Here is a 27,495-nt window from a genome sequence, read left to right as displayed (position 1 = left end):
CCAGCCAGGAGACGCCTGGTGTGAACTTGTCCTGACGCTGGCTCCTGGGTGGCCTCCTCCGTTCAGAAACCTGTTGCGCACCTCTTGGCGTTGTGGGCATTTTCTCACCCCGCCTGAGTCTTGTGCTGCTGTGTCAATAATGTCCCAGCAGATAGGGGCGGCCACACATGGGGTCCGTAGGGCCTCCCGAGCCCGGTTGATCCCTCCGTCTCCACAGCCAGATGAGTCAGTCCGTTAAGAGCGTCTAGCAGTGAAGCCTCCCGATGAAATACATTACATGTCAGTGAAACCTGGATTTCTTTAAAAAATTTTTTTATAGGTTTGAATTCCCAGAACAGTTACCACTCGATGAATTTTTGCAAAAAACAGATCCTAAGGACCCTGCAAATTACATTCTTCATGCAGTCCTGGTTCACAGTGGAGATAATCATGGGGGACATTATGTGGTTTATCTAAACCCCAAAGGGGACGGCAAGGTAAGTGCTGGGCAGGGCCTGGGTCGGATGTCTGGGGGGTAGGACACTGACCCTGCACTCCGCCCCGCCTTTCCCTGTCGCCGCCCAGTGGCCTGGCTAGTGCAGGATCCCACCCTGGGCCCTGATTTGTCTGCGTTCCCTTGCGTGAGTTGCTGATACCTTCACGGGGAACAGGAGATAGTGCTTGCACTTGACGTGTGCGTTTCTGCCGCAGTATTGCCCGTGGGACCTTTATTGTCATATCTAGTGGGAGGCACTTGCTCTTCACTTAAGAAACCCTCATGGCCGGGCCCGGGCAGGGGCCCGTGTGGACTGCACGTTGTTCTGCATGCCTGCTTGTCCGTGCTGTGCGATGCCCCCTCCTGTCTCCCGGTCTTCCCGGGGGGGGTGAGGGTCTCCTTGGGGTCTGTCCTGGACCGTAGGGCCAGTGCAGAGCAGCGGAGGCGGGGCCTGCTACACTCCTGCAGAGGAGGCTTGGAGGGGGGTCCACACAGCAACCGATCATAGCAAAACCTTCCTCTGCAAGAGTTCACGCGATTTAAAGCGCCTCAGTCCGCAGTGAGGAGAGTGGAAGAGAAGCACCGTGTACCACTGCTGACTCCAGGCCCTCATTTGCTGTGATAACATGTCACACGATAGGACATCTGTGTCCCATTAATTTTATAACCACACTGTAAAATTCCAGTTCTACCAGCAGTCAGGTGTCCTCTGCACGATTTTCTCAAATCTGTAGAGTTTTCCTGTCGGAATATTGAATCTGATTTGAAGTGGGCCATGTGAGTCTGTGAACAGAATTGCCGAGGGACAGATGCACGGCTGCCCCAGGCTGCAGGCCCCGGACGCCGGGGTGCTGGCCACTCCCGAGAGGCTGGCCCGAGGCAGCTCCTGGCCCGGCACCTCGGCCCAGGCCACTTGCAGGAAAATGCTGCCTCGTAGGCTCTGAGCCTCTCACCTCTCTCTCTGCCGCATCTTGTTGCCAGTGGTGTAAGTTCGATGACGACGTGGTGTCCAGGTGTACGAAAGAGGAGGCCATCGAGCACAACTACGGGGGCCACGACGATGACCTCTCGGTGCGGCACTGCACCAACGCCTACATGTTGGTTTACATCAGGGAATCGAAGCTGAGTGAGTAGCGCCGCCGGTGCGGCCCCCGTCGCGACCCCCACGGGCAGGCTGGACGGGCGTGCGGTCCGGGTGCGGACTCGCGGTGCCAAGTGACCTCACTTGAACCGGATCTGCCCTGTTGACGGCAGCGCTGCACTGGGACATTCTCGGGAGGGGAACGGAGACCCTAAATGAGGGCCGTTTGTCGTGCAGGCGAGGTGTTACAAGCTGTCACCGACCACGATATCCCTCAGCAGTTGGTGGAACGACTCCAGGAGGAGAAAAGGATCGAGGCTCAGAAGCGGAAGGAGCGGCAGGAAGCGCACCTCTACATGCAAGTGCAGGTGAGCCCCCCGCCCCGGGCAGGCCCTGCGCTCGGCCTCGCCTCCCCGCCTGGGGCCGCCTCCGGGGGTGCTGTGTTCCACTTCCCTGACCGTGTGGGGTGTGTGCTCCAGCCCAGGCTGCGGGCCGGGGTCAGAAGTACTCACACCCCCAGTCGCTGGGTCAGGGGTGGGTGAGCAGCACAGAGGGGTCAGAGAGAAGGGCCTCAGGTGTGCGAGCTCTGGTGGGCGGTGGGAGGTAGCCTCCAGGCCGCAGAGAAGTGTGACTGGCGACGGGGACCGAAAGGAGGGTGGGACTGAGAGGTGAATTTCCGGGTGGCGTTGGTTCGTGGTTCGGGTGTGAACCTTTTAGAGAGTTGATGCTGGGAAAGGCGCTGGCTCACTCATCCTGGCGGGAGGGTGTCCGGAGACCGCCGCCCAGGTGGCTTTCCCGCTGGGGCTCGTGGCTGTGTGGAGATGGACGGGTGGGTCTCTGTTCTGAATAAACGCCCGATTCATCTGTCGTCGTTTTGATCCTTTTCTCCTTGGGTCTTCTGAGGAAGGCTCCTTGGAGCCAAAGACTAGCTGTTTTTAGTATTTTACTGCTTGAGCTCCATTTTGGTTGGCGTGGTCTCATGGCATTTGTGTGTCACCTGGAAACTCTGTTGTGTGGTTTCTTGTGCTTTCAGATAGTTGCAGAGGACCAGTTTTGTGGCCACCAAGGAAACGATATGTATGATGAAGAAAAAGTGAAATACACTGTGTTCAAAGTACTGAAAAACTCCTCACTGGCTGAATTTGTCCAGAACCTCTCCCAGACCATGGTGAGTGCCGGCCATCCTGGGGGTGGGTATTTCGCTCTCCCACGTTTTCCTGCCGTGCCTGGGAGCTGCATGGGGTCGGACCGGCCACCCGAGCCCTGGAATGCTAGTAGCCCTGAAGGGTGAGTCTTGTCCATGTCAGCAGGGAAAGCTGTAACTCTAATCCTAGAATCATCACATTCATTTTTATTTGAGAGAGAGGGAGCACACTTCATGAGAAGGTGGGGAGGGGGCAGGGGAATCAGTGCAGAGCCCCACACGGGACTCAAACTCAGGATCCGGGAGATCATGGCCTGAGCCAAAACCAAGAGTCGGATGCTTAACTGACTGAGCCACGCGAGTGCCCCCACGTGGAATTAACATATGAACTGATTTTGTTTTAATTAATTTAGTTTCCTTTTTCTTCCCCAGGGGTTTCCACAAGATCAAATCCGGTTATGGCCCATGCAGGCAAGAAGCAACGGAACCAAGCGGCCGGCGATGTTAGACAACGAGGCAGACGGCAACAAAACGGTAAGCGTCGTGGGTGCTGCCTGTCCTGACGGGGTGTGCGGGCGGCACGGCTTGTCTGCCTCCAGCCGCTTCGTGAGGGGCGGGCCTGTCCTTCACGCTCACGTGGCTGCTGCCGTGGCCTCAAACCATAGCATCTCTCTTGGAAATAGATGATTGAGCTCAGTGACAATGAAAACCCCTGGACGATATTCCTGGAAACCGTTGATCCCGAGCTGGCTGCCAGTGGAGCCACGTTACCCAAGTTTGACAAAGATCGTAAGTGCCTTTGGAGCGCAAAGCTGGCTCCCTGGCCTGCCTTCTGGACAGAGGGGGTCCGGCGTTCTTGCCTTGCAAAGAAAACTGGTTCCCAAAACGGCCCTTGGCCCCCTTCCGGGTTCATGTTTGTGGGCGAAGCCGGGTAGTCCCGACCGCCCGGTGGTGGCAAGAAGGCAGCGGCCGCGTTGAGTCCTTGTGACCTGCCTTTGTCTCGTGCCTGCCGGGGGCTGGGACAGCACCGAGCTCGTAGGCTCTTCCCTCCAAGGGCTGGGTCTTCAGTAGTGCAGGCTTCACGGCCCATGTGACCTGTGCCGCCCTAAAGTGGCTGCAGAGAATGCGTAGATGGGCAGTTTGGCTGTTGACACAGCGAGTGGGTCATGTTTGCACTCTCTCACTCGGCGGGGTGCTTCTGCAGGCCCTCCCCTCTCCGGCGGAGATGCTCTGTTAGCGTATTTCCTTGGCAACAATGCTCAACCAGCTAGTTATCCCTGTTGTGGAAGTGCGAGACTCCTGATGAGTTCACCGCGCTGGGTCCCAGCCGCACTGCCTCAGATTAGTGTGTCCTGGGGCGGGGGGGGGGGGGTCATCGTCCTCATGTGACATGGCTGCTTTTAGGTGCATTACTGGTCCTTTTCACTTCTCAGCTTACCGTCAATATTTTTAAAACATTGTCCCAAGTAGGAAGACCCTAACAAGCCGTGCATTAACCTTGTAGATGATGTCATGCTATTTTTGAAGATGTATGACCCCAAGACTCGGAGCTTGAATTACTGTGGGCACATCTACACGCCGATATCTTGTAAAATACGTAAGTCCTCGCGCCGACCGCGTGCCGACCGCAGAGCTGGTTTCGTCTGCACGCCGCTGTGACAGCTGCGGATTCTGTGTTTTTCTTGCTCCCGCAGGTGACTTGCTCCCGGTTATGTGTGACAGAGCAGGATTTGTCCAAGATACTAGCCTTATCCTCTATGAGGTTTGCACGGCTTGTTTCTCCGCACCCGGTGCATCCGTGGCGGCTGGGGGGCGGCTAACTGGAGTAGGAAGCATGCAGCCCCGGCGCGTCGGGTGCCGTGAAGCTGAGGGCATGTCCTCACTGACGGTCTGTGATTGCGGCGTCTTTGTGGGCATGAGCACTTCCCCCGCGTTTTCGCTTAAAGAGAATGCGGGGCTGAGGGCGTGTGCGGGAAGGACACGCGGTGCCTGGCCGCGTCGAACACGAGGCAGACGCTGAATTGAATCTGTTCATCTCTTTTTCTCTAGGAAGTTAAACCGAATTTAACAGAGAGAATTCAGGACTATGATGTGTCTCTTGACAAAGCCCTCGATGAACTCATGGACGGTGACATTATAGTGTTCCAGAAGTACGTACTCTATGAAGGGCGTCATCGTCACCGGGTACAAGTGTCCCTAAGCCCTAGAACCAGGGAACAGAATAGTGTCTAGAGCCCACATGACGTCTAGTTTGAGGCAGCTGAGGTCGTTGATGGAAGTTGAGCTTCTCTTGGGTTGCGGACGATGGGCAGCGAACCTCTGCCTCATTCACCGAGTGCTCTTATTTCTGAAGAAACCGTGCTGAGCAGGGTGACTCCTCCCGGGGTGGCAGGCGTCTCTACGGAGCCGCGCGGCAGTTCTTCCTCCCCTTAGCGCCCGAGGGTGCCCAGCGCGCCTGAGCATGAGAGTGGTGGCCTGTCCGCTCTGGTTAGAGAGGAGGCCCTGAGCCTGAGTGCCCGCCCGCGCACCCCCGCACCCCCCCCCCCCCCCCCCCCCCCCCCGTGTGGAAATGGGAGGACACTGTCATTTCTGTACTGAAGGGCGGCGAGCAGGCGCAGGGCACCCCTTCTGTGCTGTCCTGGCCGGGACCGCGGTGGCCGGTACGGGCTGCGGCATCCTTAAAATGCAGGTGGGGATTTCTGTCCACACCTGTTTGTGTCACTGAAGTTTGGGAGTGGATGCCTCCCCCCCCCAGTAGCCCTGGCCTGGACTTTGATTCAGTCTCCCCACTGTTTCTTCCTCCCACTAGGGATGACCCTGAAAATGATAACAGTGAACTGCCCACTGCAAAAGAGTATTTCAGAGACCTCTACCATCGCGTTGATGTCATTTTCTGTGATAAAACAATCCCCAACGATCCCGGATTTGTGGTTACATTATCAAATCGAATGAATTATTTTCAGGTATTTGATAAATGCTCTTTTCCCTTCGTATCCACAGCAGAAAGACCCAAGTTCTTGTTCAAACAGTGCTTGAGGCTAATGGATTTGGTTGCGGAGGGAGGTGGCAGCCCCGTTGTCACTGTTGGAGGAAGCTCCTGATTGAGGGGCCTGGCCTCGGGGCCGCGGCTGTTCTGAACTTACTGCTCACCCCTCCCTGCTCCCCTCCCCCCACAGCCACACCTCCTACACCCCTACATCCACCCACCCTGCTCCCCCACACCCTCCCTGCACCCACCTCAGCATAATTTGTTTCAGAGATGGTAGTTGTAACAGCAGCTTTGCTTCACTTACAGCACTTACTGGAAAATAAACCCGTAGACCTCACCGTTAAAAGTAAAAGACCTTGGGGGCGCCTGGCTGGCTCCGTTGGAAGGAGGAGTGGTTCTTGGTCTCGGGGTCGGGAGCATGAGCCCCGTATTGGGTGTAGACTTTACTCAGAGACATAAACTTCCAAACTAAAAAGGTGGAAAGCCCTGTGACCGCTGCCTGCACCAGTGTCTGCCGCCACGGGGCCCCTGGGGAGGACAGTTGGTGCCTGCTGGGGCAGAGTTTGAGGCCGTGTAAGTTCAGGCTGTTAGTTCATATTTAGGAACGTCAGGTAAATGGTTTCGGTGGTCAGGTTTATAAACAACTCTCAGTTCATTCCCCAAAATGAGACTTCCTTTCTCTCCTGGGGTCCCCCACCTCCTCCCAGGTTGCAAAGACAGTGGCGCAGAGGCTCAACACTGACCCCATGCTGCTCCAGTTTTTCAAGTCTCAAGGGTAAGCCGCACCCACGGGCACTCGCTCTTCAGTCTGTGCCGCGTGGCCCCCGTATCCATGTGAACATCGTGGAAGTCAGTCCCACAAGTAGCTGGCCACGGCCCCTGACATGCCATCTCCTAGTGAGAGAGAGAGAGTGCTGCCTACACGCACATGTGGCCATGCCGCTGCTGGGCGGCCTCACCCAAAGCCAGACTTGCCGTAGATCCGTCGTCGGCACGCCGCGTCCGGCCGGGGCCTTCCCAGGCAGGCCTGTGCGCTCCGCGTCCCCATAGCAGAGCGCCTGCCGGCGGGACGGCGGGGCGCAGGGGGCGTGCGGTGCTCGGGAGACGTACTGAGGGAAGCCCGCGGGCAGCGCCGCTTCCAGAGGCAGGCGGGAGGCCGCGCGCTCACGGCTCTTTGTTTCAGGCGCGTCGACAAGGCATCTGTTGACGTGCTGTTTTGTGCAGTTACAGGGACGGCCCGGGGAACCCTCTTAGACATAATTACGAAGGGACGCTACGAGATCTCCTCCAGTTTTTCAAGCCTCGACAGCCCAAGAAACTGTACTATCAGCAGGTATGAGTTCGAATTCGTGTTACGGGGGTCACGAAGAGAAGGCTTGGGTTTGGTGGAGGCGCATCTGACAGTCTGTCTTTTCTAACTAGCTGAAGATGAAGATCACAGACTTTGAAAACAGACGGAGTTTCAAGTGTATATGGTTGAACAGCCAATTTAGGGAAGAGGTACGTTTTTTTAATGGTGTGAAGCTGTACTTTTATTGGCGTTTGTTTAATGTTTCCACCCGTCTAGCCCTTGAAGACCAACAACAGAAGAAAGGCGTTGGAGGCCCTCAGTCCCCTCCTGCCACCACGGCTGGAGCGGCTCCCATCGGGCACATGTGCCTGGCCGGAGTTTTCTGGAACCCTGTGTGCCTCTGGGCCTCCTCAGGTGGGGTGGGCGCTGGAGTCCGCCGTTACTGAGGCTGGTCCCGCACAGAGGGCAGGTCCCGCCTGCTTGCAGGTGGTGGTTCTAGAGAGTCTGGCCCTGCTTGGACCCCGAGTGTTTCGCCGTTCTGGCTCCACCGGTTTCGAAGGCGCACGCGAGCCCCATGCCATCCACGCTCCTCCGGGTGGGAGTGGCAGGCTGAGGTGGCAGCTCCACCCCTGGGTCCCGTCATGTCCCTGTGCTGGGTCCAGCAGGCCAGGGGGCAGCCTTCTGTGCGTGGTTCCCTGGGGAGCTGTCGTGTGAATGGCTGCCTTTCTGCATCAGCGTCGTTTCTTAAACTCCTCTTGGGGTCGGGAGGGGGCGCTCCCGGGTTTGGGCACGTGGGCAGAATTCACACGTCGGCGATGTGGTGGAAGGTGGAGACGACAGTCAGTCTTCTGCCTTTTGGTCACGTTGTAGCTGACGCTTAGGTTTTCTTCAGAGCATTTGTTTCATCCTGCCCTTTCCTAGGAAATAACACTGTATCCCGACAAGCACGGGTGCGTCCGGGACCTGCTGGAAGAATGTAAAAAGGCTGTCGAGCTCGGGGAGAAGGCGTCGGGGAAACTTAGGCAAGTATTTCCTGAAGCCGCCGGCGGGCTGTGGGGGGCCGTGGTCTCCTGCGGCCGTGTCACCAGGCCACCGGCCCCTGGCACCCATGCTCAGGGCTGCAGCCCGTCTCCTGTGGCGGTTCACAGATCCTTTGTAATGGAGCTGCCCCCTGCCTTTTTTCTTTTGGGAGAAAGAGAGTGGAAGTGAGCGAGGGGCAGAGAGAAAGAAAGAAGTGGGGCTCACACGGGGCTCGTGCTCAACCGATGTGGGACTCGAACTCATGAACTGTGAGATCGTGACCTGAGCCACTATCAGACGATTAACAGCGGAGCCACATTTTCTTCCTTCCCTGTCTCCTGATTAGTACTGAGCTGCAGTAAAAAGTGAGATTCAGGTAGAAAGGCCACCCAGCAAGGAGAGGATGCAAGTAGAACGTCAGCCGCAGCTGCTCTGGGCTGCGTGTGAGGAGTGAGGGCGCTTCTGATCCGGTTAGCCGGTGTTGCGGCCGAAGGCGGAAGCCCCCGATTGACAGCAGTGTTTATTCTGAAATAAACAGAGGTGACCGCTCCTACCACGGGGCCTGACGGGCGCTCACAGGACAAAACAGCCCTTGGGGCTACTTGGTTCACGGAATGTTTGCTGTGTGATATTCATGAATGAATGAGATCTTTATTCTCTGAAGAGTAAGAGAGAAAAAGGGCACAAGTGCGGCCCCGTGTGGAGCCGTTGCCCCGGAGGGTGTGCCCGGTTCCGGGAGACTCCAGCCCTCCCTCTCTGTGCTCACCCGCGGCCGCGAGCCTCCGCCCGGAGGACCCGCGTCGGTCTCTTCTTGAACCACACACTCCTGGGGCCACCGGCGAGCATCCTGTCCCCTGTGCTCCCCAGGGACACCTGCTTTGTACCCCTCGAGCCTAACGAGGAAAGCCAGAGCAAATGTCGCTAGCTTCATAGTAAAGGGTTTCTCTCCAGGAAAACCGCCCATGGGCCCTGCTGGCCGCGGAGCGATGTGGCTCACGCCCCTCCCCCCCGCCCCTGTTTTGTGCAGGCTGCTAGAAATCGTAAGCTACAAGATTATCGGCGTGCACCAAGAAGACGAGCTGTTAGAATGCTTATCTCCAGCGACGAGTAGGACGTTTCGAATAGAGGTAACCGGCCCTCGCGGACGCAGGTCTGCTCAGAGGCTGCCCGCCGCCCAGGGGACAGCTCGGGCTCCGGTGTCCGGAGACCCAGAGTTCCCTCCCAGCGCCAGCGCGTGATCCCTTCCAGTCCCGGGCTCCCCTTGTTCTAAAAAAAAATTTTTTTTAATGTTTTACTTATTTCTGAGAGAGAGGGAGAGAGGGAGACACAGAATCTGAAACGCGCTCTAGGCTCTGAGCTGTCAGCACAGAGCCCACGCGGGGCTTGAACTCACATGAGATCATGACCTGAGCCGAAGTCGGACGCTCAACCGACTGAGCCACCAGGCGCCCCCGGGCTCCCCTCATTCCAGCGAGACCCACACACGGTGTGTGTCTGTGTGGACCGTGCTGTGGGCTCAGCATACCCCCCGCCCCCCAGGAAATCCCCCCGGACCAGGTGGACATAGACAAGGAAAGCGAGATGCTCGTCACGGTGGCACACTTCCACAAGGAGGTGTTCGGGACGTTTGGGATTCCGTTTCTGCTGCGGATCCACCAGGTGAGGCCGCTGGGGGCGGGCCGAGGGCCACAGCACTTGGGGCTTCGCGCCGCGGGTGGGGGCCTGCCGCGGGGGTGTGCGCACACGCGTCCTCTGCCGTCCGCAGGGCGAGCATTTCCGAGAAGTCATGAAGCGGATTCAGAGTCTGCTGGACATCCAGGAGAAGGAGTTCGAGAAGGTAGTGCGGCGGGGCATGTCCCGTGTGGGCAGCACCCCCGTCTCAGCCCTCAGCCCCCCCCCCCCCCCCCCCCCCCCCCCCCCCCGGCCGGTGGTGAGGATTGCAGGCGCCCGGGGCTCACAGGGGACGGGCCTGTCTGTCTTTCAGTTCAAATTTGCCATAGTGATGATGGGCCGACACCAGTACATCAACGAGGATGAGTATGAAGTGAACTTGAAAGACTTTGAGCCCCAACCTGGTAAGAGCCACCCCCGCTACCCCCTAGCCCCCTGGCCCGAATGGTAGGCGGTGCTGGGTTCCAGTTCCTTCTGCAGGGCAGGGAGGCCAGGAGCATGACCCAGGGGTTCCTTTAGCTGCACCTGGGGCTGACTCATCGGTGACCTCTGACGGCACGCTGGGATGGTGGAGGGGGGTGGCCTGTGGGGCTCGGAGCCCCCCTTCCCCGGGAGCCCAGCCCTGGGCTCAGTCACGGGGCCCACTGTTCCAGGGCTTCCCTGCTGTCCGGCCTCAGCCGCGTGTCTCTCTCTCCACCAGGTAACATGTCTCACCCTCGGCCTTGGCTAGGGCTTGACCACTTCAACAAAGCCCCAAAGAGGAGTCGCTACACCTACCTGGAAAAGGCCATTAAAATCCATAACTGACCTCCTCACCCGGTGCGTGCGGGGCGAGGGGCCGTGCGTGGGTGTGTGCCCCTTTTTAACAGCCTAGAACTTTGGTACACGCGCACCATCCGAAGTCTTCAGCAAGAGGATTCGCTGCTGATGTTAATTTTATTTTGTTGAGGCTGTTCCGTTTGGCTTCTCTGTATCTATTGACTGCCCTTTTTGAGCAAAATGAAGGTGTTTTTATAAAGCTTGGATGCCAATGAGAGTTATTTTATGGTAACCACAGCGCAAGGCAACCGCCAGCGTAGCGGGGGAGCAGAGGCGAGGGCCGTGTCTGGCGGGCGGAGGCCCGGGGTCGCGGCAGCAGCCTCCAGCTGGTCTCACGTTCAGGCTCGTCTGCCGTTTCCTTCAGTTCTACTTTCCATGACCTTTTGTGCATCTGTAAAGGCAAAACCGAGAAACTCACAACCTAATAAATAGTGCTCTTTCCTTCACTGCGTGTGCTGTCCCCCTTCCTCGGCCCCCCCCACCCCCACCCCCCGCTGCCTGGGTCCGTCGGCCACTACCGTCCTGCAGCCCGCACAGCCTGGACGCCCCGAGCCTGAGCTCAGTCCCGGCGGGCGGCCCGCTGCTCAGCACAGTGCGGGTGCGGCGTGCGCCGCCTGTCCGCAGGCCCACCCCTCGGGCTCCCCGGTCCGTACGAGCAGGTGAAGCATTCTCCGTAGGATCGCCTCGGAACGGAACCGACGGAACAAGGAAAGGAGAGAGCCTTTTACAAAGAGGGCATGCTCACTAGCGGTCAGTACGCTGTTGACTTTGTATAGAAAAAAAAAAAAAGAAAAAAATGAAATTGTATATTTAATGAGTGAACATGTATAATTCGCCACGGGAGGAGGTGACTTTCGGTTGGGTGCATCTGAGTGACTCCCTGATGTTGATATTCATTGTGTGTAGTTTTATTTCAGTCCCAGCCTTGTTTCCTCTTTTTTTTTTTTTTTCTTTCTTTTCTTTCTTTTTTTCTTTTTCTTTTTCTTTTTTTTTGAGCTAATGCCGGCTGCGTGTCTAGTTTTGAGTGCGGTAAAATAGAATCAGCAAATCACTCTTATTTTTCATCCTTTTCCAGGGTTTTCGTTTGTTTCTGTAGCAGCAGTGTACACCCACTCTTCCTGTATATTGCCTTTTTGCTGGAAAATGTTGTATGTTGAATAAAATTTTCTATAAAAACTCGAAGTCGGTGAGTGGCGAGGAGGTCGAGGGCGGCTTGGGCTCCCCCTGGGGGTCTGCGTGGGACTGCTGCTCTGGGATTGCTCCCGCACCGTCCTGCTGTCCGGGGTTGGGTTTCGCCTCTTCCTGGTCACGGTTAAGCTCCGGCAGCGGAAGGTTTCCCGGGAGGAAACCGGGCCCGAGTCTGAGGACCGTGATGCGGCGGAGCCTGTGGGTGGCCCTGCGGGCATGTCCCATCCAGCGCACGCTCGCGCTCCCGGACTGCCTGGGCTGGTCTCTGCCTCGGAATGGCTTTGTGTGCAGGCTTCCCCGGCCCCGTGCGTGTGTTCACCCCCCACCCCGGGACTTGCCCCCTCCTGCCCTGAGAGAGAGGGTCCGGGCAGGCCCGCGAGGACTTTGACTGTGTGTGTGCCGTGAGCCTGAGGATTGGTCTGTTTTAGGTGTGGCCGTGGGTTGGCTCTAGTCGGGTAGCTTGAACAGGGTTGTCCCTTAAGTTACAAAGTGACCGTGGGGAAGACTGAGGACATGGACCCGCCGCGCCTTTCCCTGTCCCCTCCCTCCCCACTGTAGGGCCCGGCGACTGCGCGCAGAACACTGGTTGTGGGGCACGGGTGGGACCCAGCCTTTCAGACCGCTCACTCTAAGCCCCGAGGACGTCCCCGTCTACTGACGCCGTGAGTCCCCAGAAGGAGGAGTCCCTTGGGAGCTGTAATGTAACGTGACTGAGGCGCAGGACCATCCCACGTGACCCGTCCCCGGGAGTCGTGTGCAGAGAGAAATCGGAGCGCACCAGCGTACGGGGCGTGCCGTTTTCTGAACTGCCGTTCCTGGTGGGCAGGCCTCACCTTCCCGCTGGGGACCCGTCGCCGTCCTCCAGCAGGAGGCGGTGGGTGTCTCCTGCCGCGTGTGCTGCGTGTCGCCCTAGCAGTAAAAAGCGGCGTCTGTGTGCACAGCGCTGGGAGGTGCATCTTGGGTGCGCGACAAAGGGCTGCGGTGAGGCGCCCTGCAGCGGGGTCCCTGGGGTGGGTGGCCCCGACCCGAGCTCCAGGGCCACGTGGTGGGTTCTTGTCTGGGCCTTCCCTGCGTGTCTCTGCTTGTCGGGAGGCGCGCGGTCGTGGTTGGCTCTGGGCTTGCCAAGGGGACGCGTGAGTCAGTTGGGGACGCGGCTCTGGGGCCCCGCGGTGTCGCTGCTGGAGCCTGGAGGCAGCCATGCGTCACACTTGAGCAGATGGATGCAGCCGCGCCCCAGGCACAAGCCGCCGGTCCCTGAGGTTCAGGGGAAAGGAGCCGCGGGGGGAGAAGCTGTGTGAGCACGGCCCCGGGGCCAGGCCGTTCCTGAAAACACACGGAAACCGCGGACACGCACTTCAGACGTCGGCACATCGGGACCACGGGCCCCACGGACTTGCGTGTGGGGCTCAGCCTTTCCCTCCGCCTTGACGTTTCTGTCCTGGCCCAGTCCTGTCCAGGAGCGCCTCCTGCCACGGTGGAAGGTTCTGTCTGCGCGGCCCAGAGCAGTGCTGCAGCCACACGTGGCTGCTGGGCACCCGAGATGCGCCGCAGTGGCTGAGGAAGTGGGTTCGTAATGGATTTGTCATTTTGCTGCGCTGGCCACATGTGGCCAACATCTACCACGTTGGAGGAAGCCGCCCCAAGCCAACGTTCCTCACGTCAGGGGTCGTTACCGTGATTGGCTCACTCGGAGCCTTGACTTAACCTAGAAAACACTAACTAGCAGGCTTTCCTGACCTCTTACTGGATGCGTTTACTGGATGGGAGCAAAGTTACGGACGAAGCGCTTGCCTCGTGCCCCGGCAACGGGAGCCTGTGCAGACCTGTCCTTCCCGCCTTTATCTTGAGTGAGGCTGTGAAGCCAGGCCCACGGGGGGTTTCAGAGTGGTCAGAGCGAGCTGCTCTCACCCGCCGACGGACGGCTGGACCCAGGAGCGGGCCCGTGGGTGCGTGGGTGCCGACGCCATGATCTGGCCGGAGTCGGTGTACGTTCAGATGTGGCCAGACGCCACACCCCAGCCCCCAAGGTGCTCATCTGTCCCCTCGGCCAGCACTAAAGAGCCTGTCCCTTCACTTTGCCAAGTCCACCTGCAGAAATGCGTTCAGGGCTGCATCTGCGGCCCCAGCCGCTTTCAGCCCCTGGCCTTTGGGCTCCCCACACGACCACCGCCCCTCGCCCTCCTCGCCCCTGCGCCCACAGCTCGGCTCGGCCTGGGTGCCCACGTCTTCCCATGGCAGCATGCCCCCCGCCGCACCCCAAGCGCTCCAGGCTGGCAGCAGCAGGCTCACGAAGCCCCACACCCTGCTGCCTGGTCCTGGGGTAAGGCGGGCGGCACCCTGTCCCCTCTCCGGTTGTGGCCGAGCTTGGGGGCAAAAGGAGCTGAGAGAACCGTCAGCCGCTCTTGTAACAACCATCCCCTGCTGCCTCTGGGCCGCCCTGAGTGACCAGGGAACTGCGCACCCTGGCTGGGTTCCGGGCTCCCCCAGGGGAGAGCTGGCCCCTTGACCCACACTCCCTGCTCTGCTCCCTCAGCACCCTGCTTTCCGGGGGTGTCCCAGGCCGGGGTGCCCTCTGAGCCCTGGGCCCTTCTGGCCACACTGCCCAGGTGGCCCTCCTGGAAAGCCGTGCCCTGGGAGAGTGGGGCCGCGGACCCCCCGGCCCAGCCTGACCTCCGGGGAGATCTCGGGACAGTGGGGGTGGGGGGCTCCCGTTCAGTGAGTGGCCCTGGGCCCTGGGGCCACCGGTAGGGAGAGGCGGGGCTCAGCCACACAGACCGCACGCGCTCAGCCCAGTGGTAGTGGAAGGACCACCCTAGGTTTTAACAGAGGTCGGAGAGTCTGGACTTTCGTTGAGTCTGCCAGTTTTTAAGTCCACAAATGACCTTTTCTTCCCTGGGCAGGCAGTCCCAGTCAGAAGGGACTGGGGGTCCGCGAGCCCATGGCTGGGAGCTGGCCGGCGCCGGAGCTCCAGGGTGTCCCGGGGACACCTTTAAAGACCAGTATGGGGTGTGGGGGGCGGGGTGAGCCAGGCCGATGGAGGGGCCCGAACACCGGCACCCGGACACACCGCCGGCAGAGCCTTTGCCACCAGAGGTCCCTGTCCAGGACAGACGCTCCCGTCTGGACCCACCTGGGTGTCTCCGGCAGAAGCAGCGAGGGCCCTGGTGAGCATGGACCCGGGACAGGGCCCTTGAGGCGGCTCCCGCACATGCGCCTGGTTCAGCTCACGCTGGTCTTGGCTTCCTCAGTGGACCAGGCACGCTGGTGACGGCCCCCACGTGGCCTGGGTGCCCCGCACAGGGGCTGAGCTGCCCTGAACCAGAGACTGGCTCGGTCCCGCTGAGGACTGCCCCCGGGTACCAGGGCCTCTGTGTCCCCCCGGGTTCCCCTGGTGCCCCCGCCCTGTCCTGCTATATTACAGATAAGAGACTGGCTTCTGGGTACCAGGTGCCCAGCGTGGGTCAGATTGTGGGTCAGAGGCTTTAGCTGCTTTTCTTTTTTTTTTTTAATTTTTTATTTATTTTTGAGAGAGCAACAGAGCACAAGCAGGAGAGGGGCAGAGAGAGAGGGAGACACAGAATACGAAGCAGCTCCAGGACGTGCTGTCAGCACAGAGGCTGATGCAGGGCTCGAACCCACAAACTGTGAGATCATGACCTGAGCCGGAGTTGGACACTGACCGACTGAGTCCCCAGGCGCCCGGACGCTTCAGCTTTTCACCCTCCGCACTTGCCACGAGGGTCCTTTGAGGTGTTGAAATGAAGGCCCCCTGCCCTGTAGCTTTCCCCAGTTCTCCAGGGCCTCTGGGGTGCGGGCGGGGGGCCAGCTGCCCCAGCATCTTCAGGTCCAGAGAAATCTGTCCCAGCGGGCCATGTGCAGAGGGACTGTCCCCTGACCTTGTGAGGCTTCCGAGAACTTCTCTGCCTGCTGACGACTGCTTGGTAAACTGCTCTACACACACACCCCTTCCCACCTCCTGCCTCCACTGTCTGGAGCAGAGGGGTCCCCCTGCCTGGGCTTCCACATCTATAGGATGGGGGGGGTACACACTGCCCTCCTGGGGACAGTGAGCATCGCAGCAAATTTAGTGCCTATGTATTTACTTAAGTAATCTCTGTACCCAACATGGGGCTCGAACTCACGGCCCTGAGATCAGCACTCTTCTGACCAGGCCAGCCGGGCGCCCGGTTCCCTTTCTCTTCTGTTTCATAATTGTCCTGTGTTCTTCCCCTCTTTTGTAGGAAATTCATTTTAATTGAAAAGATGGGTGAATAACATTCATCCTGTTGTGCAAAATGAAAAATCCCCCCTCGCCCCCCTTTCCTCTCCAGCAGACCCCGTGTAACCCAGGGGCCATCCTGTTCCTCACCAGCTTGGGGCCTTTTAATTTGCCAAATGCCCGTGAGTATGTGAGGCTGCAGATAATGGGGAGTAAGGGTCCCCCCCCCCCGGCCCACCCCCAGCTGGAGGTGCAGAGATGGTTTAGAGATGCTGAAGTTTGAGCTGAGGGCAACGGGCTAGGCGACAGGAGAGGAGAGGTCCTGTGCTGGGGTCCCGCAGGGGTCAGAGCAGCAGGGAGCCTGAGAGGCTGGCGGTGGGGGGACCCTCACCCCCACCCCCCCCAACTCTGCAGGATTCATTCATTTGCCCAGTGCCGGTGGAGCACCTGCTCTGCGCCCGCCCCCACCCCCGAGGGCTGAGTGGTGACCCGGCCCCTCGCTGTGCCAGGAGGTGCCCCGGCAGGACACGTGGGCAGGCGGGGGTCCCGCAGTGGACGTTTATTCGGTGGGCGTTCACAGGAGGTCGTAGCGGAAGAGCTCCTGCCGGCACACGGGGCACGAGTGCTTCACGTCCATCAAGCTCTCCATGCAGAAGGGGAAGAAGCAGCAGCCCAGGAAGCACCTGCAGCCTCGGGGGCAGCGGGGTGTGGGCCAGCGCACCCCCCCAGCAGGCCCCGCCCCACGGACGCCCTGGGCCCCTGCGAGGCCACTCACCCAAACATAAAGAGGCCGGTGCACAGCAGCCAGGTGAGGACCCCTGGGACCGGGGTGGTCACCGTGATGATGTGGTTTCCGCAGTAGGGACACACGGTCTGTACGGGGACGGCAGAGCCCATTCTGGGCATTCTGGAGAGCAGTGCTGGGGGCGGGGAGGGGGGTGCAGCTCAGACCCCGGCCCCTCCTGGCCCCCCCGCAGCCTCTCCCCCAGCTCGGCCTCCGCGCCCCCTTCCCGCCACCTCCTGCTGGACTGCAGGGCTCAGGGGCCTCCTCCGTCAGGACCCAGAGAATTTGGAAACCTCTCTGGGTTTGCGCTGGGCCCCTTCAGTTCAGCAAGCCCCCCAGAATAGCGCGTTCGTCCAGCCCGTTAGGGGTGCTCTCGGTAACAAAGCTCTGACGGCTGCTGAAGACCGAACAAGCGAGAACCTACCAGATGGCATTCGTACAGCGTTTAACCACTGAGGCCACGTCTACAGTGACGGGTGTGTGGACGTGGGGTGGGGGCGGGGGGCCGAGTATGTTGTGAAGAAAAACAGTTCCCAGGAGCTTCAGTGTCCTGGCTGAAGGCTCGGGGTCTGGTCTGCAGCGGCGAGGAGGGGCTTAGGGGCCCCGCAGGCACTGATCCCTCTGGGGTGCGGGGAGAGGGGTGCTGGGATTTGCTTCGGACGGACGGAGCCCCCCGGGGTGCGGAGTTCCTGGTTTGGCAGGGAGCCAGGAAAGCACTGTGGCGAGTCTGCCCTCCGGGAATGTGCACACAGCCGTTGTGACCCTTTGAGACTTTTCAAGCATTCTCCGCTCCTTGACAGGCTTGTGTAAAACCCCCCAGCCCAGGCCCCACCCTGGGTGGAGGCTGCCTTCCCCTTCTCTGGTTGTGGAGTCCAGCCCCTTCCCCCCCCCCCCCCCCCCCCCCCCCCCCCCCCCCCCCCCCTGAGCCCTCACTGTGGACCGGCCCCACCCCCCGCACCACTGAGGTCGTGCTGGAGGGGAGGAGGGACCGGCCAGCCGTTGGGGTCGCACAGCTGGGGGGGGGGCAGCGGAGAAGGACTTCCAGAGGACGTGCTGTGGGGCCGAGTTTGAGGAATGGTCCCTGGGAAAACCAAAGGGGAAGGGACAGAGGTACTCACGCGGGTGAATGGCCGGGGGGCCTGGCATGTATATTGTAGGAGGAGCTCTCGGAGGCGGAGGAGGAGGCGGAGGAGGAGGAAAAGGAGGCTCTTTGGGAGAGAGGAAGGAAACACACCCTTAGACCCAAAGGCTCCTGCGTGCCAGGCGCTGAGCTGACACGGTGGCCAACCTGAGGGTGTCACCCATTTTACAGGAGGGAAAGCCAAGGCCTGGAGGAGTGAATGCCAGGGGTTGTAGAGCGTAGATGGAGCAGCTGAGATTCGAGCGCAGACATTTCTGACCCCGGTTGTGTCCTCCTGTCCTAGGATGTAAGATCTTCCCGGAGGCAGTGCCAGGAAGTTGAGGTATAAAAAGAGCACGGGGCCCATGATCTCTTTAAAAACAAACAAACAAACAAACAAACCAAGCGTTTGTTAACGTGCCGAACTCGGGCGGGCCCAACGTTTTACATAGCTCGCTCCGGTGGTTCTGGTGAAAACGCCAGGGGGTGGCCGAGCGGTGTTACTCCAGTTTTGCAGAAGTGGACAGTAGGCTCAGAGAGGTTACCTACCTTCCGGGAGGTCGCCCAGCAAGCGGGTGTGGGAGCTGAGTGCCGCCCGCCCCAGCACACACCACACACGGTGCCGGCCCCCTGCCTCTGGTCAGGGCCTCTCCAGGGAGGCGGCCTTCGTCTGCTCCTTTCCAGAAGGACGGCCGGGGCCGCAGCCCACTCGCGTTCCTCCCAACCACGGTTCCCCCCTGCCCCGCGGGGGCCTGTCACACCGGGCCCACGCCCGGCCGCCCCCCCTGGAGTCAGGGGCAAGGCTGTCTGGTCGGGGAACTGTGGGATCTGGAAACCCAGCGTGTGGCCTGGGAGGGGCGGAGGAGGGCCTCGTAATCATCATGACTGTGTGGTCAGCGGATGGGCGTCCATGTGTGTCTCTATGAGGCACCGTGGGGACACTTTGCCTGGGAGCTGCCCCTCCCAGGTGCGGGGCCTCGCGGCATCATCGGGGCTGCCTGGGATCCCCCAGCCCCGCGCCTCTTCCCACGCTGGGGGCAGCCAGGGAAGAGGAAGCCCCTCTCCATTCTCTGCCCTGCAGTCTAGACTCCTGGGGACAGGAGAAGATTTCATACCATCCGGTGCCCCCGGAGGCTGATTTTTGTACCCATTTTAAGGTGAGGAAACCAAAGGCCAGAAAAGAAGCGTGTGGCCCGGGGCTGCGCACTGCCCCCCGGACACTCCTGACCCAGCCGAGTTAGCAGCCGTCGGCCCTACACCAACCGCTCTTAGTCCTCTCAGCCATTTTCCAGACGGAAAATGGGTCCAGAGAGATTGGTGACTCGGTCAAGACCTCATCAGCAGGCCCAGGACCCCCCCCCCCGACCCCCCCATCCAGTCTGGGTTGTGTCTGGCCGCTGGGGTGGGGCCAGCTCGTACCTGATCCCGGAGTCATTAGGCTTCTTCCTTGACTTCCCTTTGACACTTTAAGAGGGGATACAGGATGTCGGGAGCCCCACTTGGTCTCCATTGGGTCACACGGTCCCCAGGGGGGTGGGGGACAGCAAGACGTGACAGTGGAGGCTGAATCCAGCTGGGCAAGGGGACCCCCAGTCTCCTCCTGCTTCTCATGGGCCCCAAAGAAAACTGGTCGCCGGGATGGCGGCGGGGAGGGGGCTCTCACCCTGGGGGCGGTTCCATCTTGGTGCCCTGGACATGTTTTGTTCCAGCAACGGTATCCGGGCAGCGTCGGGTTCCAAGCTCTGAGCCGCAGAGCGCTTGCCTGGAGTCCCCATGGCGAGGCCTGGGTGCCCTCCAGCCAGAGTGCCCGCCTCCCTGGCGCCTCCTCCAGGGCCTGGAACAGCCATTGTGACGTGTGTCTTCACAGTGGCCAGGGGCGTGGGCTGTCTGCCCTCCTGCGGGGGGAGGGGGCCTTCTCTGGGCCCTACCTGGGGACCCGTGGGGACCCTTCGGAGGCAGCCCTTCTCCCCCTGTCCTCTTCGGGTCCAGCCGAAACCAGCCCTGGGTTCCCGAGGGCAGGGCCCTGGGGAGCCCTAGAAATCGGAATCGCGGCTTGGAGCGCGCCTGGGGGGCTCACTTGGTTGAACGTCAGACTTTAGCTCAGGTTATGCTCTCACGGTTCGTGGGTTCCGGCCCGCGTCGGGCTCTGTGCTGACAGCTCAGAGCCTGGAGCCCGCTTCGAATGGTGTCTTCCTCTCTCTCTGCCCCTCCCCTGCTCGCACTCTGTCTCTCTCTCAAAAATAAATAAACATTAAAAAAAAAAAAAAGAAATGGTAAGGGATGTATATAATTTCCAAGATGATATAAGGGAGCAATTTTTAAAATTCTTTTTTTTAATGTCTGTTTATTTTTGAGAGACAGAGAGGGAGAGAGAGGGAGCACAAGTTGTGGAGGGGCAGAGAGAGAGGGAGACACAGGATCCGAAGCAGCTCCAGGCTCCAGGCTCCGAGCTGTCAGCACAGAGCCCCATGCGGGGCTTGAACTCCTGAACCGTGAGATCATGACCTCAGCTGAAGTCGGACTCTTAACCGACTGAGCCACCCAGGTGCCCCAAAACAATGTTTTAGAAACTAAAGGTTGATGTTGAAGGAGATGGGGTGGAAACAATTTCTCTCTAAATAAGCCTTTATAGGTTTGACTTTGGAACCATATCATTATTTTCACTAATGTAAAAGAAAGCACGTGCAAAAGAAAAAAGCAACACCGAAAAACGGAAAGCAACGAAAACAAACAAATGTGACTGTATATCAAGAGCCATAAAGGGAAGACATGAAAGGCGGCTTCATCAAAGCACCTGCTCTTCAAAAGCCACCAGAGGGAAGAACAAAGGCTCAGCCAGAGGCAGGAAGATAGCACCGGCATACAGGGGTCCAGATGACAGAAGAGCTCCAACTCAACCGTTTTATTCTATTTTACTTTTTTCATTTTGTGTTTATTGTTGAGAGAGAGAGAGACAGAGAGAGTGAATGGGAGAAGGGCAGAGAGAGAGAGAGAGAGAGAGAGACACAGAATCCGAAGCAGGCTCCATGCTCTGAGCTGTCAGCACAGGGCCTGACGCGAGGCTCGAACCCACGAACAGTGAGATCATGACCTGAGCCGAAGTCGGATGCTTAACCCACTGAGCCACCCAGGCGCCCCATGAACTGCATGCTCTTCTGACTGAGCCAGCCAGGCTCCCCTGCAACTCACTTTTCAATTCATCAAAAGGGAAGAAGGATTGATGGGTTATTAGGTGGATAATAGGAGAAAAGTTTTGCAAAATACAAGTGCAAGATGGAGATGATGAGTATGAGGGTGTTCCCTGCACAATTTTTCAGCCTTTCTATACTTTTGAACATTTTTTTTTACAATAAAATTGGGGAGGGTGTACCAAAAAGTAATTAGATTAAAAGAAAAAAAGAAAAATCTCTAAAAACGGAAAACAAACGAACCTAGGGGCACTTGGGTGGCTCAGCCGGTAAAGTGCCCAACTCTTGATTTCAGCTCAGGTCTTGATCTCATGGTTTGTGAGTTCGAGCCCTGAGTCAGGCTCTGTGCTGGCAGCATGAAGCCACTGGAGATTTTCTCTCTCTCCCTCTCAAAATTAATAAATAAACGTTAAAAAAAATCCAAATGAGTCTAACTTGTATATATCAATTTGGTGGCAAAACTACACAGAGGCTTAGTTAAATGATGTAACCCGGCACTGTAGTATTTATGGGTGAAATTATCCTGAATTGTGCAGTCTGCCCACCCCCGGAATGGGCTGCAGCAGCCCTATATGCTATTCTCCCAGCAAGGCTGATTGAATCAGGTGGAAGCCTGAGCTGGTTTAGCCCAATCATATTTCCTTGTGTAGGACTTTGGAATCGTGGCAAAAAATAGACCGTTGGAGTTTGCTTGAACTGTGGGCATTTAAACCCAGCCGCTGTGGGAGAGCTTTAATCAGCCACGCGGCCAGACAGGTAGAACGGAGCAGGTCACCCTTCTGTGATGGGGATACAAATATACAGGATGATGGGCCTCGCAGGGGAAGATCTGGGACCTTCTAGCATAGGGAGGAATCGAGAGAAGAGTAAGTGCTCACTTAGCATCCGCTTTCTTAACAGAGACGCAAATCTAAGGAGCGCAGACCGCACCGCAGCCGGCCCTGGGCCCCCACAGCGCCACCTGCCGGCCGCAGTTACGCCAGCCGTCGAGCTGGTCGGGTAGGGAATCGGGAGGGAGATTGGGTGTGTGCTCTCAGGCGGCACATCTTCCTTCTGATCAAAATCAGCTTCCTCCGAGGCCCTCAGCACCTCTCAGGATGCCAGCTGTGAGTGTGGCAAACGGGAAATGCCGTCTTGGACGGGCTGGAGTCTGGCACGTAGGCGGGGGTGCACGGCGTTGCCAGGCGCTACTTCATGCCGCATGGACACGGCCGGTTTGCACGTTATTAAAACTGTTTTTCAGCCGATCGCGATCGCGGGGATGGGGTGGGGGGTGGGAAGGGGTCTTGAGAAGCCCCCCCTTAAGTCCCACAACGGTGATGTCTTCACGCACAGCATGTCTGCGGTGGAGGCCCCCCTCCCCCTCCCTGCCCTGCTCTCCCTCTGACCTCCTCTCTCTTGCTCGCTTACCAGTACCTGGGGCGTCCACACCGAAGATTCTTGAAGCCTCCCGTTCGGCGTTCCTGCCTAGGTACCCAGTGCCTTTTCCCCCACTTGGTGACAGCCCACCATCACCTCTTCTCTGCTCGGGGCTGGGGTTGGGGGCCTGTCCCCTGGAGCCTGCCCCCCCCCCCCCCGTATGTATCGGTGTCAGAGATTTGATGCCTGCTGCATCCCCCAGGGCCCGGCATGCAGGAGGTGCTCAATTGGTACAGGTTGAATGTGCGAATGAATGAATGAGTGAATGAATGAAGACGCTCCACCCACCCAGCCCACCCCATCTGGCTTCAGATTCCCTGGATATTCCACCCCAAGACACAGAGGCTGTGTGTGGAGTTGAGGTTGCACATCTCCGGACGGGGTGGGGACAGCCTCCTTCTCAGGAAGGGTGAGGACGGCGGGCCCCCTCACGCAGGGCTGGGATCCAGGCTGAGCGCCCGCACTGGGGCCTCCGAGGGCGAATGAATGAAGGAGCTGAGGGGCCGTGCTCTTGGGCCCCATCATTGCGGCCGCCGCCGCCAGGGGGCAGCACGAGGCTGCGCAAGTCAGCCTGGCTCTCTGGGGCCCTTTAGGGCTCGTGCGGAGCTGGGCAGGGGGAGGCTCTGTGTGTCCCCGAGACCCGGCTGGAGGGAGAGAGGAGCGTGGGGGAGGGCGTGAGGCCACGCGGCAAGGCTGTGCTGCAGCTGGCGTAGACCCGTCTCTGGCACCGAGTCGCAGGGTCCCCACGTGCGGCTCCTGGGGATCTCCCTGGGGTCAGTTCTCCGCTAGACTCAGGGCTCCCAGACGCCGGGTTTTGTTTGTCTGTTTGCCTTTAACCTTTGCATGCCCAGAATAAGGCCTAGCAGAGAGGAGGAAGTGGTTACAGTGTGGGCGCTGTCGCCGGCTGCTGTGTGGCCCTGGGCAGGCGTCTGCACCTCTCTGCAAAATGGGTCTGATAATAATCCTTGCTGCCAGAGTGTTGGGGAAAATTTCACGAGACAGTTTTCCCTTGTTGGCTGGTCCTCCGTGCGCACCTACTTTCTGTTCTGTTCCATCCTGCCCCTGGGCACTTGTGCTTGCTGTTCCTCCCCCCAAATACTCTTCCCGTGGCTTATTGACATCATGACACTCTCAGTTCACAAGCCATTCCTCATGGACCCCTTTTCAGAGCACCCCGCCACCCTCTACATAACCGCCTGGTTCCAATTTTTTTTTTAAATTTTTTAAGTTAAAAAATTATTTATTTTTAAATTTATATCCAACTTAGCATACAGTGCTCTGCTGATTTCAGAAGGAGAATCCAGGGACTCATCCCCTACGTATAACACCCAGTGCTCATCCCAACAGGTGTCATCCTTTATGCCCCTCACCTGCTTAGCCCGTCCCCCCCCCACTACACCCCCTCCAGCGACCCTCAGTGTGTTCTCTGTGTTTACGAGTCCGCCTGATTCATTTTTGGCAACAGTTACCTCGTCCGGGATTAACAGGCTCACGTATTAGTTGACTGGATCATTGTCTCTTGCTCCTAAAATGTCAGCTCTCTGAGAGCAGGGACCTCATCAATTGGGTTCACATTCATCCCCCAGAGCCTACCACGGTCCCCGGGACACAGTACATGCTTAATCGAGATTTGTTGCAGGGATAACGAATGAAAGAAAGAAGTCCGTGTGAAGCCCTTAGCTCTGTGCCTGGCGTACTGAAAGCTGGCAGTGAGCTGGCAATTAGTACTGTTAGCAAGCAAGACAGTAATACACTGAAGAAGCAGAGTCATAAAAGCCGGGGCGGGAGACAGCCATCCTGGGAGGGAGAGGGGCCTGGAGGTTTGGCAGCTGAGGGTCCTGGGAGTGCCCCTATCCCGCCCCCCTGGGGTCCTCTCCTGCTGTGTGACCCTGGGCACTTCACTGCCCGCCTCTGGGCTATGCTATCTTCTTGAGCAATATGGCGTTGCAGCTGGGCTGCTTAAAGGAAAAAGGCACTGGGACTCCCCCACCCTGCTTCCTGCTTCGTGCTCTTCCCAGAAGGGCCAGGAGGTGATGAGGTGACGCGAAAGGAATCCAGAGGAATGACTTGTAACTGTCACTCTTGTGCAAGCATGGGGTGGGGCTCTCCCCCCAGCTCTCCCTCCGCCCTGGCTCCAGAAACCCCCCTCAGCAACCCCCGTCAGCAGCCCGGAGTGCGTCAAATTGGGGTCCCCCCTCGCCTCTCTGGGCTGACTTCCCAGCTGTGCCAGGCTGGGCTCTGGAAGAGTGTGAGGTGCGCCCCAAGCCCGCTGAGCTGAGCCCCAAGCCCCGCTGCCTGCTTGGGCGAGAAAAAGGAAGCGGGGGTCCTCGTGCCCTGGGCACCCACGAAGGTCCTCTCACGGATCAGGGGGCACCCGGATGAAGGAGGGACGAGGTTCCTTCTTCCCTGGTGGCTGCCGCCCACCCCCTATCCTCAGAACTCTGGGACAGAGCTCCCCCTGGAGGCCTGCCTGGAGGAGGGGAGGGGGACTTTCTAGACGGAGAAAGCTCTCAGGGTCTGGAGGAGAGCCCCAGGAGCTGTGTCGTGGGGGGGGGGGGTGTGGTTTTGTACCCTTCCACCTGTGCGTATTTGTGTATTTGAGCTGCTGCCCTTATTTCTTCAGTGTGTGTTTACTGAGCACCTACTATGTGTCGGGTATATAAAACCACGGGAGACGGATAAGGTGCCTGCCCTGGAAACTCACATTTCAGGCAGTACCACATTTGGTTCAGGGTGGGCAGAGGTGGAATGACCAGAAAGAGGCAGCCTGGGAAGATGTGGGGGAAGACTGGTCCCAGCTGAGGGAACAGCATGTGCAAAGGCCCAGAGGTACCCAGTAGGCCTGCAGTGGAGTGAGCAGAGCGTGGGCAGGGAGTGCTGAGATCCAGTGCGTGTCCTGTGAAGCCCCTCAGGGGCTGCTGCACAGAGGGGCAGTGGCTAGAGGCAGACCAAGGACAGGGAAGTGACTCTAGAAAGTGGTGGCCCAAAAGAGACAAAGAGCACCAGACAGGAAGGAGCTGGTGCTGCCTGAGGCCAAGTTCCCATCCCTGCTCCAGCCCAGGGAGCCCCCTCCCAGAGACCCTGAGTGGGGCAACACACCCTAGGGAGGCGACTTCAGTCTAAATGACCTAGGGAATGAGCACCCTGGGGTGTGACATGGCGATGTTCAAATCTTGCCCTGTCCAGGTATTGCTGTGTGATCTCGGGTAAGTTGCATTGCTGACCTGGGCCTTCTTTCCCCACCCATAGATTGGCACAAGAGTTCTGGGCTGTGACGAGGATCACAGAAGTCAAACTGTGCCGGTCCCCAGGGCTGACACCGGTCATGGTGCCCAGTGTGCTGGGCACGTGGTAGGGGCAGAACTGGGTGGCTTTTGTCATTGCCAGTGCGACACCCGGATTTAAACAAGTAGTGTTTTAAAAAGCAAATAATAATAAAATAATAATAACAATAATTCTCTTGGGGCGCCCGGGGGGCTCAGTCAGTTGAGCGTCTGGCTCTTGCTTTTGGCTCAGGTCATGATCTTGCGGCTCATGCGATGGAGCCCCACTCTGGGCTCTGAGCTGACGGCGCTGAGCCTGTTTGGGATTTTCTCTCTTCCTCTCTCTCTGCCCCTCCCCACCCTTGCGCACTTTCTCACTCTCTCTCAAAATAAATTAACAGTTAGGGGCAACTGGGTAGCTCAGTCAGTTAAGCATCTTGATTTCAGATTAGGTGATGATCTCGTGGTGTGTGAGTTTGAGCCTCACCTTGGGCTCTGTGCTGACGGTGTTTGGGATTCTCTCTCCCTCTGCCCCTCCCCCATTCACTCTCTCTCAGAATAAACATTTACAACCAAACGTTAAAACCCAAATTCTCACAACGTGCCAGGCTGTGTGCTAAGCATTCATGCATTCTCTCACTTTAACACGGGAACCTTCTGGCGAGGGGTGCTGACGTCGTTCCCATTTTACAGATGAAAAAACCGAGGAGCCAAGCGGGGGGACCCGCTGAGGGTTAAAGCGCGTGGAGACACCCCATCCTGGGGGCCTCCAGACCTGCCGAGTCCACCCCGGACATATCCACCCCCGTCTTCTCCGTGACAGACGCGCCTCCAACTTGCTGAGCCCCTTGCTGGAGTTTCCTTACTTAAGGTCAGTCTGAAGTGCTGAGCAGAGCACATGAGTCTGGATTTCATTAAAACAGCAACAGGGAGTCACTGAAGGGTTTTGAGCAGGGGCGGGAGGCCCTGGTGGCAAAGACTCTGTGTCCCTGACCAAACTCCAGTCAGGCTCCTCTGAGCCTCTGCTCGCCTGGTGCAGACTTGAACTTCCCACCCTGTCCTTACAGACTCCATTTGGGGCAGAAATGCTGACAAGTGGGTTTAGGCAGAATCCCCTCCCCTCAGTCCTTTTTTTAAAAAATTTTTTGTTTTTAATTTCTAGGGGAGAGGGAGAGAGAGAGACAGCGTGAGCAGGGGAGGGTCAGAGAGAGAGGGAATCACAGACTCTGAAACAGGCTCCAGGCTCTGAGCCGGCAGTCAGCACAGAGCCCGACGCGGGGCTCGAACCCACGAATCGCGAGATCATGACCCAAGCGAAAGTCGGACGCTTCACCGACTAAGCCACCCAGGCGCCCCTCCCTCCCCTCAGTCCTATTAGAGGTCCTCATCCCAGCTTAGCCAGAGCCCCCCCGCCCCAGCAGCTTGGCACTCGGGACCCCTCTCTGTGGCTATGCACCCCTGCTTTTCCTCTCCGCCTTTTGAGCTGAGCTCCACCTCCCTCCCTGAATGCACAACCCCATGGTGGCGGCCCCGGAGTCTGCATACAGTCTCTTACTGCTCCGGCAAGTGTCAGAAATAATTTTTTCTTTAGCAGCAGTTGGGTTTATGATTTCAAAAGCTCATTCTGGCTGCTACGTGGAAAACATGTGAGGCTGCGGACATGAGGGGAGGCACAAGGCGTGGAGGGAAGGAATGGGGGTGGGGGGGCAGATGGGTGGACGTTTATGCTTTGGGGGGAGGCGTCTCCATGTCATCCCTGCTTTTGGACCTTACCTGGCTGCTGTCACTCTTCAAGTGAAGCTCTGTGATTGAGACCCACCCCTT

The 27,495-nt window shown here is 58.5% G+C and overlaps 2 protein-coding genes across 9 annotated transcripts in view; one reads left to right on the top strand and one right to left on the bottom strand.

The window, feature by feature from the left end:
* The window catches only part of USP7 (ubiquitin specific peptidase 7), a 61,337-nt gene extending 50,032 nt beyond the window's left edge, over positions 1–11,305 (top strand). For all 3 annotated transcript variants that reach the window (XM_039244340.1, XM_039244339.1, XM_039244341.1), the window contains exons 13-31: positions 320–476; positions 1,457–1,601; positions 1,794–1,924; positions 2,590–2,724; positions 3,133–3,234; positions 3,384–3,489; positions 4,205–4,297; positions 4,395–4,462; positions 4,750–4,850; positions 5,510–5,663; positions 6,397–6,464; positions 6,914–7,022; positions 7,112–7,189; positions 7,902–8,002; positions 9,028–9,127; positions 9,540–9,659; positions 9,766–9,837; positions 9,985–10,075; positions 10,372–11,305. In XM_039244340.1, the coding sequence (XP_039100271.1) occupies positions 320–476; positions 1,457–1,601; positions 1,794–1,924; positions 2,590–2,724; positions 3,133–3,234; positions 3,384–3,489; positions 4,205–4,297; positions 4,395–4,462; positions 4,750–4,850; positions 5,510–5,663; positions 6,397–6,464; positions 6,914–7,022; positions 7,112–7,189; positions 7,902–8,002; positions 9,028–9,127; positions 9,540–9,659; positions 9,766–9,837; positions 9,985–10,075; positions 10,372–10,478 (2,038 nt within the window). In that variant the 3' untranslated portion in view covers positions 10,479–11,305. The remainder of the gene's footprint in view (positions 1–319; positions 477–1,456; positions 1,602–1,793; positions 1,925–2,589; positions 2,725–3,132; positions 3,235–3,383; positions 3,490–4,204; positions 4,298–4,394; positions 4,463–4,749; positions 4,851–5,509; positions 5,664–6,396; positions 6,465–6,913; positions 7,023–7,111; positions 7,190–7,901; positions 8,003–9,027; positions 9,128–9,539; positions 9,660–9,765; positions 9,838–9,984; positions 10,076–10,371) is intronic.
* A 4,016-nt stretch (positions 11,306–15,321) lies between these two features.
* On the bottom strand, positions 15,322–19,819 carry LITAFD (LITAF domain containing). 6 transcript variants are annotated; one of them, XM_039244374.1, is made up of 5 exons: positions 19,465–19,819; positions 19,221–19,265; positions 17,800–17,889; positions 16,673–16,817; positions 15,322–16,587 (listed from the first exon to the last, which is right to left on the bottom strand). In XM_039244374.1, exons 1-5 carry the CDS (start codon positions 19,646–19,648, stop codon positions 16,242–16,244), a joined length of 810 nt encoding a protein of 269 aa, XP_039100305.1. In that variant the 5' UTR covers positions 19,649–19,819; the 3' UTR covers positions 15,322–16,241. The 6 variants fall into 6 exon arrangements, 5 of the variants coding, with proteins under 5 accessions (XP_039100305.1, XP_039100306.1, XP_039100308.1 ...); XR_005530523.1 differs by adding an exon at positions 17,106–17,302 and having other exon boundaries at positions 16,442–16,580; positions 19,221–19,811; XM_039244378.1 differs by having other exon boundaries at positions 16,442–16,580; positions 19,465–19,808.
* Positions 19,820–27,495: the final 7,676 nt, after the last annotated feature.

Source organism: Hyaena hyaena, unplaced genomic scaffold (assembly GCF_003009895.1).
Source record: "Hyaena hyaena isolate Hyena2069 unplaced genomic scaffold, ASM300989v1 scaffold_238, whole genome shotgun sequence".
Classification (NCBI taxonomy): Eukaryota; Metazoa; Chordata; class Mammalia; order Carnivora; family Hyaenidae; genus Hyaena; species Hyaena hyaena.
This window is presented reverse-complemented; position numbering and strand designations above follow the sequence as displayed.

Coding starts and splice junctions, on each gene's coding strand:
- LITAFD (XM_039244374.1), bottom strand. CDS start 19,648: ATGGCTGTTCCAGGCCCTGGAGGAGGCGCCAGGGAGGCGGGCACTCTG. Junction 19,266..19,464: donor AAGATGGAACCGCCCCCAGG/GTGAGAGCCCCC, acceptor CCCCTCTTAAAG/TGTCAAAGGGAAGTCAAGGA. Junction 17,890..19,220: donor CCTAATGACTCCGGGATCAG/GTACGAGCTGGC, acceptor TCTCTCCCAAAG/AGCCTCCTTTTCCTCCTCCT.